The sequence below is a fragment of the Apodemus sylvaticus genome, chromosome 6 (assembly GCF_947179515.1).
Source record: "Apodemus sylvaticus chromosome 6, mApoSyl1.1, whole genome shotgun sequence".
In the NCBI taxonomy this organism is placed as follows: Eukaryota; Metazoa; Chordata; class Mammalia; order Rodentia; family Muridae; genus Apodemus; species Apodemus sylvaticus.
In genome coordinates, this window is record NC_067477.1 from 70,923,954 (window position 1) to 70,937,181 (window position 13,228).

Genomic DNA, 13,228 nt, shown 5'->3' on the forward strand with positions numbered 1-13,228 from the left:
CAGCCATTCCCTAATTTATCAGATTGGTGACTTTTGTTTTGTGATGTGGCTGTGACATTTCTTGCCGTCTGTTTTGCAGACCTGGGCTCTCCACTCTCTGTCACTGACCATCGACTCTGCTGGTGCACTCTACCACGTGCATGTGGGCTCCACCCTGTCACTCATCGTCATGTTGTTGCTAAATGTGCCTCCAACTCATGCCCAAGTTCACCAGAGTCTTGGTCGCTGCTTGAACGCCCTCATCACCACGTTGGGCCCAGAGCTACAAGGTATGCCGAGACCGCTTTGTGATGGGTTCCAAGAATATACACATAGAAATTACTTAAGGCATGTGTTTTGTAAGATGAAGGTTTCTATTCAGTCAACCTGCGTATCTTACCTTGAAAGGTAGAAGTGCCATATTTAGAGAGATAGGATATATCCTAAAAAAAAAAAAATACTTGCCTACATAATTACACTGACAGACATAAAGTACTCTATAGGTATGTAGCATTAAGAACCACTCTGCCAGAAATAAATAAATCCAAAGTTTCAAATATTCAAACCTCTTTACATTACACAGTATTGATTATAATACATGAAAATAACTCTCAAATAATATAGCAGAGCTAAGTTGATTGGAAATTTCTAATTATACTTTTTTACCAAATTTTATATTTCATTGTGTTTGGTAAAGCATATAAATAGTCTTGGATTCTTCTAACAAACATTCCAATTAAGAACAGGTTAATGGGCTGATGAGATGGCTCAGCAAGTAAAGGCACTTCTTGCCAAGCCTAAGAACCTGAGGTTCAGGCTCCACACGGTGGAGCAAAGGAACCAACTCCTGCCAGGTTGTCCTTTGACCTTCGCACACCCAAATACAAACACACAAAGTCAGAGATTAAGAACAAGATAGGCTATCAGTGTGTCACTTTATTCTTCCTGTGTGTGTGTGTGTGTGTGTGTGTGTGTGTGTGTGTGTATGTACGTGTACGTACATGTATGTACAAAAGCCTCCCACATGCTAAGCATATACTATGCCACTGACTGGTGCCCCAGCCCATGTGTCTACTTTTGTGGTAGAAATTTGACTTGACAAAGCTATAAAGAAATTTTAATGACTTTAAATCTTTATATATGTTTAAAGAGTAATTAGACTTTATAGGCTAATTATTAAAAGGTTTTGCCTTTTTATTTCAGGTAACAATACTTCCGTGTCCGCCTTAAGGACCTCCTGTCTGCTGGGCTGTGCAGTGATGCAGGATCACCCGGGCTGCCTGGTCCAGGCTCAGGCCATCTCCTGCCTGCAGCAGCTTCACATGTTTGCTCCACAGCATGTCAACTTGTCCAGTCTGGTCAGCTGCCTCTGTGTGAGTATCAAAGGATAAGTGCGTTCCCAGTGTCTGAAACTTGAATCTACTCCAGTTTAGCTGTATTTTAGACTATGTAAATTATGCTGGATATATGACTGTTTTCTTTCAGTCTGCTTTAGAAAGGAGAGGACCACTTTCATGTACCCACCTCTGGTATCTACCTCTAAGCCTCTCAAACATGGAGCATTTTGCTCCAGTGTTGAACATAAATCCTCTGTATTTCCTCATTCATCAAGACCCTTACTGAGTACTCGTGCTGTTTTACTCACTGTACAAGTTACAAGTGCTGGGAACCTGCAGATGTTTTGTGTGCTCCTGGTTTCCTTCTGTTCTAATTCAGTCAAAAGTTCTGACACAGGTGGATAAGTGAGAGTTGGGGAGATGGCTTACTGGGTAAGAGTGCTCACATTGTGAGCATGGGGGCTGCGTGCACCCCGCAGTGCCTGTGGAGAGGCAGAGCTGTAACTAGGGAGTTAAGATGGGTAGATGCTCCATTCCCAGGCCAACCAGGGACGTTGAGATAGCAAACTCTAGGCTCAGTGGCAGATGGTTTCCCAAGGAAATAAGGCCGAGAGTAATATAGTAGGACTCTGGAAGCCATCTGTGAACTCCATGTGCTCTTGGAGTGCATGCCCAACACACACACACACGCACACACACACACACACACACACACACATCTGTGAACTCCATATGCTCTTGGAGTGCGTGCCCACCACACACACACACACACACAAACACACACATCTGTGACCTCCATATGCTCTTGGAGTGCATGCCCAACACGCATACGCACACACACACACACACACACACACACACACACACACGCTAAAGCCAGTCAACCATAAGTTCTGACCAAGTGGTTCATAAACCTTTTTTGCTTTTATGATTTTCCTAGGGCATGACTGGGTCTATCTAGACTTGCCTTAAAAGTTGAGCTCCAGGAGAGTGATAAATATGATCCAACACAAAGTTACAGACTTCCCTAAGTGTTATTTGCAAGTCCTTTTTGTTGAAGGAGTGTTGTTTTTTGTTGTTTCGTTTTAACTTGGTTGTGTGGCTCTCCAGCATAAATGTTGCAAGTGATGTGTAACAGTGTCACCCTGTTGGACACACATAAAGGCAGTCCTTTCAGTTTGAAGCCTGAGACAAGCTATTTCATATTTCAGAGCTTAAAAGAAACACCTGAGCTCTCACATTATCCCATGTTTTGTAGAATGATGTTTACATCATTAAAGCAAGTCTTCTAAAGATAGTCGGAGGACCACAGCATCAAGCGGTTTACCAAATGTCGTCATGGCTTGGTGTAATCTCTCTCCTCGATTCCTTGACCAGTTGCCGTCTTTATTATTTTGTTATTGCCCTTGTGAGTTCTATGACATGATCACAGCTGTTCATTGGTCACTTCCTGGCTGTGCAGTTTCCCATAACCTTCCCCAGCTTCAGCTACTTCGTCTGTTAAACACGAGCATCACACAAATACCAGATATAATAACACGTGTACACTCACTGAAAAGCATTGGCACATTGTAAGTAATATATAATATAAAAGATGATGTAGCTAACTGATAGGACTCAGTCACATGTGGGGAAGTGGCAGGGAAAAGATTTTTATCTTCACCACTCAAGGACAGTTTCTCCCATGAATATTAGTTTTTACATTTGAAAAATATTTACAAAACTCTATTACTGGAAAAAAACATTCCATTGTATTGCAAGTTGATCTGACTTTAAGACTACTTTAAGAACATGGAAGCACTGCTCTATTTAAATGAGGAATAAAGGTCTCCTTACCTGATTCCTGGATTCACTTAATGCTGTTTACTAAGAAACAAAGAATAAGATTAACACCTAATAATCCATGATGAATAAGATCTCATCAGGTTTATTACCTTTTTCTTTTTTCATGCATATGGAAAACAGACTACATATGAAAAACAGTCTTACATTTAAAATAAAAATCATATTTTAAAATAATTTTTATTATATTATACTACAGTATTTTAATAGTTTGGTTAGCATTTTATTCTAAATTTATTAGATTGATCTTACTATATTTTACAGTATTTTCCAAAGTAAGAAAATTGTATGTCATCATTGGGCAGAGTCCTACACCAGCCCCTCAGGCTTCACGCTTTCTGACCTGTCTCAACTTGCTCTTAGTGACCCCGTGGAGTCTGAGTACACTCGGTTTAAAATAAAAAGATCTATAATAACTGCTGGGGTGAACTGTAAACATTCATGTAACTACAACACAGCTCACTCCTCCCACAGGTATGTCTCCTGGGCCTGCTTTGAATCTGAGGCATATTAAGAGCAGAAAGCCTCCTTAGTTGAGTGGACACTCAGGCTTTGCCTGGTTCTTGTCGTTATATCCTGAAATTTGTAACTTGTCTATTTCAAGGTCTTTATCAAGTTAGAAAGTAGAATGTTTGTAACCAACCACCTTGTAAGATTGAAGCTAAGGCAATTTGAAGGATAACTCTCAGCCTTTATGTCAGAACACTTAGCTGACTGTTGTCATAGTCATCCTAATATTTTTTGATTTTTGTCATGACTGGTCTGTCATTTGTTTTTGTGCAGGAGATCTTGTTGGATAATTCTGTGTTGGTAGGTCTCTGACCATTGACTCCTAACTTTGTTGAGGTTTGCAGTGCTGTTTTGTGTATTATTTTTGGTTGCAGATGTTTTCCTCTGTATCTCTGTGTTTAAGCTAACCATTAACTCACAGCCCAGTATGCACAGCATGCTTCACGATGTTTATTTAATACTGCTGTCGACCCTCCCTGCCTAAGCCCCTTGAGCTGCTGTGCCCACTCCTGCACTGACTTTTGCATTGCTTTGCTTTGATGTATTCATTTGAGAAAGAAATCATAATTACAGTTTGATTTGATGTCTGTGTTTCTGCCTGCCTTGTTTGCGTTAACCCAGCCTCAGTTCCTTTTCCCCATTGACATGCTGGAGAATGACATGGAGATGCAGAGCCTCCCGTCTGCCTTGTGTGACAGTCCCCAACCTTTTACCAAACATGTGACAAGTACTTCTAAGCATGCTATTTTTTAAAGGATTGTGTAACTACCCTGAATGAATGCTGCATCTTCCTTGTACTACATGCTTGTAAAATTTCAATCAAAACAACTAATAGATTCATGTATTTTTCTTTAAGTCTTTCATGTAAAATGCTGTTTTTAATTGACATTAACTACAACAGTAATCTTGGACACTACTAAACTGACTCTTTACATTTTAACTTTCATGTGCTCCTGTATACTAGTATCTAATAGTACTTACAAAGCTAATTCCACTAATGACCTCTACTTAATCTCTTTTTGTCTTATAAATTGAGAACCTGCCTTTTTTTTTTTTTTTTTGCATGTGTTTCTTATGCAGTGGACAGTACCTGCCACCACCCATTTCAGTTGTTTTTTTTTCTTGTACACCAGATCATCAGAACTCTATCATAGCTATGCCATGTTTCTCAGGTTTAACTAGAAAATGACTGTGACAGTTGCACAGTGCGCTGGGGTAAAGCTCTGTAGAGAACACATATGAGGCTTTGGGTTCAATCCTTCCACTCCCCCTAAGAAGCATATAAATTATTATAGGCCATACCAAATTGGCCTTTACTAGCCTAATTAAAGGAAAAATAAATTTTCTGTTAGTTAAGAGATCATTAGGTAAGAATGTGTATCTAAGATGAGAGCACAGTAGTACATGTGATCATGTACTCAGAAGGCTGAGACAGGAAGATTGGGAGTTTAAGGACAGCCTGGACTACATGGCAAAATTCTCACTCAGAAATTGAGAAATTTGTATCCAGAAACTTCTGACTTGTAATTGATTATTTGAAGTACATTGCCAAGCTTATCATTTGCTGTCGATAAAGCTGCTACCAAATCCATTGTGATTTGCATGTATTACATATGTTTACACATATGTTACATATATGAAGGTATGTATTACAAGTTGTTGCTCTTTAGTGTTGCTAAAGAATTTTTTTTGAGGAGCTGGAAAGATGGCTCCGTGTCACTGGCTGCTCGTCCAGAGGACCTAGGTTCAATTCCCAGCATTCACACGGCTGCTCACAACTGTCTGTAACTCCAGTTCCAGTTAACTTCACACAAATTCCATGGAAGCTAAGACCCAGAGAGGTTAAATAACTTGCCCAGGGTCACACAGCCAGTGAGTGACAGAAGGGGGACTCACACAGACTCTGACCCTAGAGCTCCGCTGAACCCGGGCACTGTTTTGCCTACATTGCTGCAGTTGTACTCACTTCATAGAGAATCTTAAGCACAATTGTGTGAGTACGAATGTGAGTCTTTTATCTCAACGCTTTTACCCAAATTCTTTGTCTTCTAGCTTTGTCAAAGCTTTTGCTCGAATATGTATAAAACAGCACATAACTTAGTATGTGTATTATTCCTTAAGCTGTTCCTAGTTGCAATTGTAAGTGCATTCTAAATCAGGAGACAGTCCAGCGAACCTAGACTGGGTGCCACCAAGAGTCGTAGATTCACCCCCAAACCTCATCTTTCAGGTGAACCTTTGTAGCCCCTACCTGTTGCTGAGAAGAGCAGTTCTGGCCTGTTTGCGGCAGCTGGTACAGAGAGAAGCAGCTGAAGTCTCAGAGCATGCTGCCATGCTGGCCAGGGATGGCAGGGACCCTGCTGCAGGTGATTCTTCTCTTCAGCCTTCTAGATTTCCATGGAAACAGAGTTTTTAAATGGTGTGTCACAGTTAACGCCTAGGGTATTTGACATCTTCTGCAAAAGTAACCCTAGCAGTTACCCTCTGCCTGGTGATAGCAGCAGTTCTCAAGGTGAGGCCAGCCAGCAATGTGCACCTCAGGAGAGACCTTGTCAGAAATACCTATTAGTTCTCACCCCAGATCTGAGCTGCAAGTCCGGGACTCAGCCTGGGAACAAAGATGTGTTCCCATAGGCTCTCTTTGCAGCCCCTTTACTGACAGGAAGTTCAAGGATCCGGCCTTAACATCAAGGCTTGTTCATGACAGCAGGATGTCTGAACAAAGAAAGGCGCGTGCCGTGAAGCCTGATGTCCCGGGTTTGATCCTCAGACGAGATCCAGTGGAAGGACGGAGAGCATGACTCCCACACACTGTCCTCCTGCTACTGTACATGGACAGTATGCAGACACCACTAAGCAGACAAATGCTCACAGATTTTAAAAGGAAGCCTAAAAATTATTTAATCCTAAAATAATTTTTCATACATGCTTGCCTTCCATCAAAATAACATTTTAATAAAATGGGCATAAATTCTGCTACATGTTAAAGGAGTTTTCTGTCCTTTCTCCACTGCAGAGCAGAGTTCAACCTTACTTAGTAAAATATGTAGGTTGTTTTCGATTATGCTTACAGATGTGTGTCTGTGTTTGGTATTTACGTGTGCGTATAGGTGTCTGGGGAGTTCAAAAGACAGCATCAGGGTCCTTGGAGGCAGGATTACAGGTGGTTGGGAACAAGCAGGTCCTCTGAAGAGCAGCAAATGCTCTTAAGTACAGAGCTATCTCCACAGCCCCAGTCAAACTTAAGTACATACCCATTTTTATTTTATTTTACTTTTTACAGTGTTAAGAAGAGACCCAGAGCCTCGAGTATGCTATCCCGGTGCTCTATCACTGAGCCACATTTCTGACCCTCATCCCTTCATTTTAAAACTGATGAAAATAACTCAAACCTCATATAATTTTAATTATAAATAATAATGGTATCATATATGACTGTGTATATAATTTCTAAGATACTATCTATCAGCATGTCATAATGTTGGCAAAACTTCCCAGATTAACACTTTCAGATCCATAATATGTTTTACTGTAGAAATCTTTCCTGTTGAAGTTATTTTATAAGTACACTAAAACTTCTCTGCTGGGTGAAGGTGGATCTGGAAAGAATTAGGGGGAAGAGTGGGATGATGAACAAGATCAAGATTGTATGCATGTGTGTCGGCCATTTTTATGTCAGCTTGACACAAGCTAAAGTCATCAGAGAGGAGGGGACCTCAACTGAGAAGGTGTCTCCGTAAGCTCAGGCTGTAGACAAACCTATAGAACATTTTCTTAGTGGTGGATGGGAAAGGGCATTGCCCATTGTTGGTGGGGCTGCCCCTGGCATGGTGGTCCTGGGTACTATGAGAAATCAGGCTGAACAAGCCATGGTGAGCAAGCCAGTGAGCTGCACCTCCATGCCTCTGCATCAGCTCCTGCCTGGAGTTCCTGTGCGGATTTCCTTTGATGATGAACTATGATGTGGAAGTGTAAACCAAACAGACCTCCTCCGCAGGTTGCTTCATCACAGCAGTAGTAACCCTAACTAGGACAGCATTGTGAAATTCTAAAAAAAATAAAATTAAATTAATAAAAATACTACATTTTGAAAAAACTGCTAGTTTAGGTTACTCAACATGACTCTGTTGATACAATAATCTTAAAATGTCATATCTTTCCCCCAAAAGGAACATTTTAGTTTTTAATGCACAACCAAATTTATTTCTATCTATTGCTTTAGGTTTTAGTGGTATAAACCTGTTCTTAGAATTGTTGAGTCATGCCAGACAGTGGTGTAAACACCTGTAATCCCAGCATTAGGAAGGCAAAGTCAGGTAGATCTCTGTGTGTTCGAGGCCAGTTGGTCTATAGAGCTAATTATAAAAGGAAATGTTCAGTCATATACATGTGCCCGTACACACACACACACACACACACACACACACACACCACACACACACACACACACACACACACGGGACTCGTTAGGAGGGCAGTAAGCAAGATGCAGAAGACCAGAACCGGGCAGTCAGTGCCTGTGGGCACAGCATGGTATGTGCACATTTGCAGTTGTCACATAAAGATTACTATTTAACACATCCTACCAGTTCTCTCTTTAAAAATTGTGGGGTCTGACAGGTGGCTCAGAGGTTAAGAGTACTAACTGTTCTCGGGGAGGGTCAGATTCAGCACCCACAAGATGGTTCACAGCCATCTGTAACTCCAGTTCTAGGAATTCTGGTCTCTTTTTTGGTCTCTTGTCCTTTGCACTCAATATAGTACAATAAACTCATACAGAATGTAACCTATTAAATGAATAAAAATATTGTATACTTATGATTTTAATAGATACTGTCAAATTACTTTCTAGAGGAGATTAATAGTCATTCATGAAAATATTCTTCATGTATTTCTGACAGTGCTGGGCATACTTTTTTTTTTTTTAATTTTTGCACTTAATCTGATCTAAAAGGCCAAGAGGCAGTATCATTTTTTTTTTAAATTGACACTCCAGTAATAACATTTTACTATTATCTCAATTCTCTCTTAAAAAGGGTTACAATTACTATATTTTATTTTGTGTGCATGCATATTTGAAAGATTATCAGATCCCAAGACAGGAATTCTGGCTCTTGGGAGCCTCCAGTGAGTGCTCCCAACAGGACTCTGAGTCCTCCGCAAGGACAGCAGCGCCTCCTCAGCCTGCGAGCCGTCCTTGCTCCGGCACCTTCACTTCTCTTCAGAGATTTTGAACATTTTTAAAAATGCTTATTAGTCAAGAAAAAATAAAATACTAAATTAGCTATGTGAGTTAATTATAGTGAAGATCTCAGCATCTTACTCCTTTTAAGATGTGTACTACTTGGTGCTGGAGAGATGGCCAGCAGTTTAGAGCACTTGTTATTTCAGAGGACTGGGGTTCAGATCCCAGCACTTGTTTGCTTTATTACTGGAATATTGTAATACTCAGAATATCCAATAGTGAGTGACATATGTTAGCTCAGAGGGAAAACCCTACTCACCAATCACTATTTCTGTTTAATTTGTTTAAAAAAAAAAATTAAGGGACCAGCAAGGCTGGTCAGTAGATGCTAAGTGGATGACCTGAGTTCAATTCCTGAGGCACACAAGTTGTCATTTGACCTTCACACATGTGCCTTGGGATGTGTGTGCATGCATGTGCACACGCACATTAATTAATTAGATATGATTTTAAACCCTATTTAAATCCTTTAGCTGGGATTAGTGATACAGACCCTGTAATTGACCTACTTGGGAGGCCGAGGCAGGAGGATTTCAGGTTCAAAGGATAGCCCTGGATTCACTCTCCAGTAGCTTCAACACCAACAAATCAGAGCCTTTACACTAGAGTAAGGAGAATTATCGTGTTTATTAATTTGAATTTAACTTTAGACCAACAGAAAAAAATCCTAATAAGAAGACATACACACACACACACACACAAACTCACATTGCTGTATTGAACATCACTTGGATAATATTTACCTAACTTAAGATGACATTAACAACTTTTTGAATTTTTGTTGCATTTATTCCTTGTGTGTGGGTTTGTACACACATGGAGGTCAGAGAGTCTTCTGATCCTCTCATTTCCATCATGTGGGTTCCAGGGATCAAATTTAGCAGCAAGATCTTTCCACTGAAACATCTGGATAGCCTGATGTCATTAACTCTTAAGAGAGTTAATAATGTTCCAAGAGATAGCTATGGATTAGTATCAACGTCAGTAGATTAAGCACGTATCGCAGCTCATCTTTAAAGTGCACTGATATGCAGTGTTTGAAAACCTCTGAACGGTACTATTCAGCCATTAGAAACAATGAATTCATGAAATTCTTAGGCAAATGGATGGAGCTAGAGAACATCATACTAAGTGAGGTAACCCAGACTCAAAAGGTGAATCATGGTATGCACTCACTAATAAGTGGATATTAACCTAGAAAACTGGAATACCCAAAACATAATCCACACATCAAATGAGGTACAAGAAGAAAGGAGGAATGGCCCCTGGTTCTGGATAGACTCAGTGAAACAGTATTCAGCAAAACCAGAACGGGGAAGTGGGAAGGGGTGGGTGGGAGGACAGGGGAAGAGAAGGGGGCTTACGGGACTTTCGGGGAGTGGGGGGCTAGAAAAGGGAAATCATTTGAAATGTAAATAAATTATATTGAATTAAAAAAAAAGAAAAAAGAAAACCTCTGAACGTGTGTGTGTGTGTGTGTGTGTGTGTGTGTGTGTCCCACGTGGCAGCCGTCTTCTGTCACTTAGAGCGCACCTTTCTTCTCCTCAGATGCTAACCTCCGAGAAGTGGGCCTGGAAGGGGCGCTGTTGGCCTTACTAGACAGAGAGACGGACGAGAGCTTGTGCCGGGATATCAGAGAGACGTTGCATCATATGCTGACATCGATGGCAGTGGAGAAGCTCTCCCTTTGGCTAAAGCTTTGTAAAGACGTGCTTGCCGCTTCAGCTGGTAAGTCCTGGGACTGGGCAGTTACAGCAGGAAATGGCTCACCAGCAACTCACTCGCTTACCTGTTCATCGTAAGTATTGTGTGGTCATTGCTTTCTTCAAGTGAAGATTCTACTTCTGTATCTTACTAGAATTCTTATGAATTTGCACAACATAAGTGTAATGATTATATTGTTTTTGCTTGTCTTAAATATTTTTTTCTGTAACAATTTTTTGTCTTTTTGAAAAGAGACTTATTCTTAATTTTGTGTGTATTTTGAGTGGGTGAGATTCAGGCATATAAGAACAGTGCTCCCGAGTCCAGCAGAGGGCATTGGTTCTCCTATATTGCAGTTACAGGGGGTAGTGAGCTACCATGTGAGTGCTGGGAACCAAACGTGGGTTTTTTTCCAGCCTCTGGCTTTCGTTTGTTTGTTTGTTTGTTTGTTTGTTTGTTTGTGTGTTTGTTTTGAGACAAAGGCTCACTATGTAGGCTGGTCTCTCAGCAAACTGCTGCCGAGTTTTTGTCTCTCAAGTGCTGAATTGAGGATGTGTACCACCATAGTGGGAACTGGCCCTATAAAGCAGGCTGGTCTCAAACTCAGAGATCCATCTGACTGTGCCTCTGCCTCTGCCTCTGCCCCTGCCCCTGCCCCTGCCCCTGCCCCTGCCCCTGCCCCTGCCCCTGCCCCTGCCCCTGCCCCTGCCCATAGTTGACATTTTTGAGTATCTTGCCTCTCCACAGTTGATTGATAGTGTTAATTTCGAATGGTGTTAGATGTTGTGTTAATCAGGGTTTTCTACAGTAACGGAACTTAGATAATGAATCTCTATATACATATATCTTAAAAAAGGATTTACTAGAATGTCTTATAGGTTGTGGTCTAGCTAATTCAACAATGGCTGATTATGAATGGGTAGTTCAAGGCTGGATGTCTCAGCTGGTCTTCATTACATGACAGAATCCAAAAGTAGGACCTATGAATTGTATCTTGGGTATTCTGAGCAATATCCACTTATAAGTGAGTGGATACCATGTGTGTTCTTTTGTGATTGAGTTACCTCACTCAGGATGATTTTTTTCTAACTCCATCCATTTGCCTAAGAATTTCATGACTTCATTGTTTTTAATAGCTGAGTAGTACTCCGTTGTGTAAATGTACACATTTTCTGTATCCATTCCTCTGTTGAAGGACATCTGGGTTCTTTCCAGCTTCTGGCTATTATATATAAGGCTGCTATGAACATAGTGGAGCATATGTCTTTGTTATATGTTGGAGCATCTTTTGGGTATATGCCAGGAGTGGTATATCTGGGTCCTCAGGTAATACTATTCAATTTTTTGAGGAACTGCCAGACTGATTTCCAGAGAGGTTGTAGATCTTGCAATCCCACCAACAATGGAGGAGTGTTCCTCTTTCTCCACATCCTCTCCAGTATCTGCTCTCCCTGAGTTTTTTACCTTAACCATTCTGACTGGTGTGAGGTGGAATTTCAGGGTTGTTTTGATTTGCATTTCCCTGATGATTAAATATGCTGAACATTTCTTTCTGTGCTTCTTGGCCATTTGGTATTCCTCAGTTAGGAATTCTTTGTTTAGCTATGTACCCATTTTTTAATAGGGTTATTTGATTCTCTAGAATCTAACTTCTTGAGTTCTTTGTATATATTGGATATTAGCCTTCTATCAGATATAGGATTGATAAAGATATTTTCCCAATCTGTTGGTTGCCGTTTTGTCCTATTAACTATTGACAGTGTCCTTTGCCTTACAGAAGCTTTGCAATTATATGAGGTCCCATTTGTTGATTCTTGATCTCAGAGCATAGGCTATCAGGAAATTTTCCCCTGTGCCCATGTGTTCAAGGCTTTTCCCCACTTTCTCTCCTCTATTAGTTTCAGTGTATCTGGTCTTATGTGGAGGTCCTTGGTCCACTTGGACTTGAGCATTGTACAAGGAATAACAATGGGCTGATTTGTATTCTTCTGCATGCTGACCTCCAGTTGAACCAGCACCATTTGTTGAAATGCTGTCTTTTTTCCACAGATGGATTTAGCACTTGAAACAATGAGGCAACAAGATTGGAAATTCAGTATTATCCTTAGCTACATAGCATGTTCAAGGCCAGCCTTGGATACATAAGAGACACTGCCTAAAAAAAAAAAAAAAGTTTAAAAATTAAAGAATCAAATAGTATTGAAAAACATGTTATTTTTCTCTGGAAGACATATATTCAAAACTTACAGTCATCTGTTTAGATTTAACATCTGTATATTTTCACATTGGAAGGTACTGAAAACCTTCCAATTCAGGTAACAGAGGTCTCTGGTGGGTAAGTGTGTTAAAGGAAAATTTGAAATTCTTCTAGGTTTTGTTTACTTTGACTTCTTAGTAGCTGGTCCTTATACCATCTGTCTACAACCTAAGATCATTAAGGATGTCTACTTTAAAAGAAAAAGAGCACATACTTTTTTTGCCTGGGGATCTGATATAATTCAGTGATAGAGCACTTGTCTAACACATGAGAAGCCCTAAATTCAATCCCCAGAAAAGCCACCTATAATCCTGTAGAACAGGGGGATTAGAAGATCAAGACCATCCTCAGCTA

At 40.5% G+C, this 13,228-nt stretch overlaps 1 protein-coding gene across 4 annotated transcripts in view; it reads left to right on the top strand.

Moving 5' to 3' along the window:
• The window catches only part of Heatr5a (HEAT repeat containing 5A), a 101,798-nt gene that overhangs the window by 58,987 nt on the left and 29,583 nt on the right, over positions 1 to 13,228 (top strand). For 2 of the 4 annotated variants that reach the window (XM_052185872.1, XM_052185873.1), the window contains exons 20-24: positions 80 to 269; positions 1,183 to 1,352; positions 3,942 to 3,968; positions 5,899 to 6,034; positions 10,462 to 10,641. In XM_052185872.1, the coding sequence (XP_052041832.1) occupies positions 80 to 269; positions 1,183 to 1,352; positions 3,942 to 3,968; positions 5,899 to 6,034; positions 10,462 to 10,641 (703 nt within the window). The remainder of the gene's footprint in view (positions 1 to 79; positions 270 to 1,182; positions 1,353 to 3,941; positions 3,969 to 5,898; positions 6,035 to 10,461; positions 10,642 to 13,228) is intronic. The other 2 variants (XM_052185874.1, XM_052185875.1) reach the window with 1 other exon arrangement.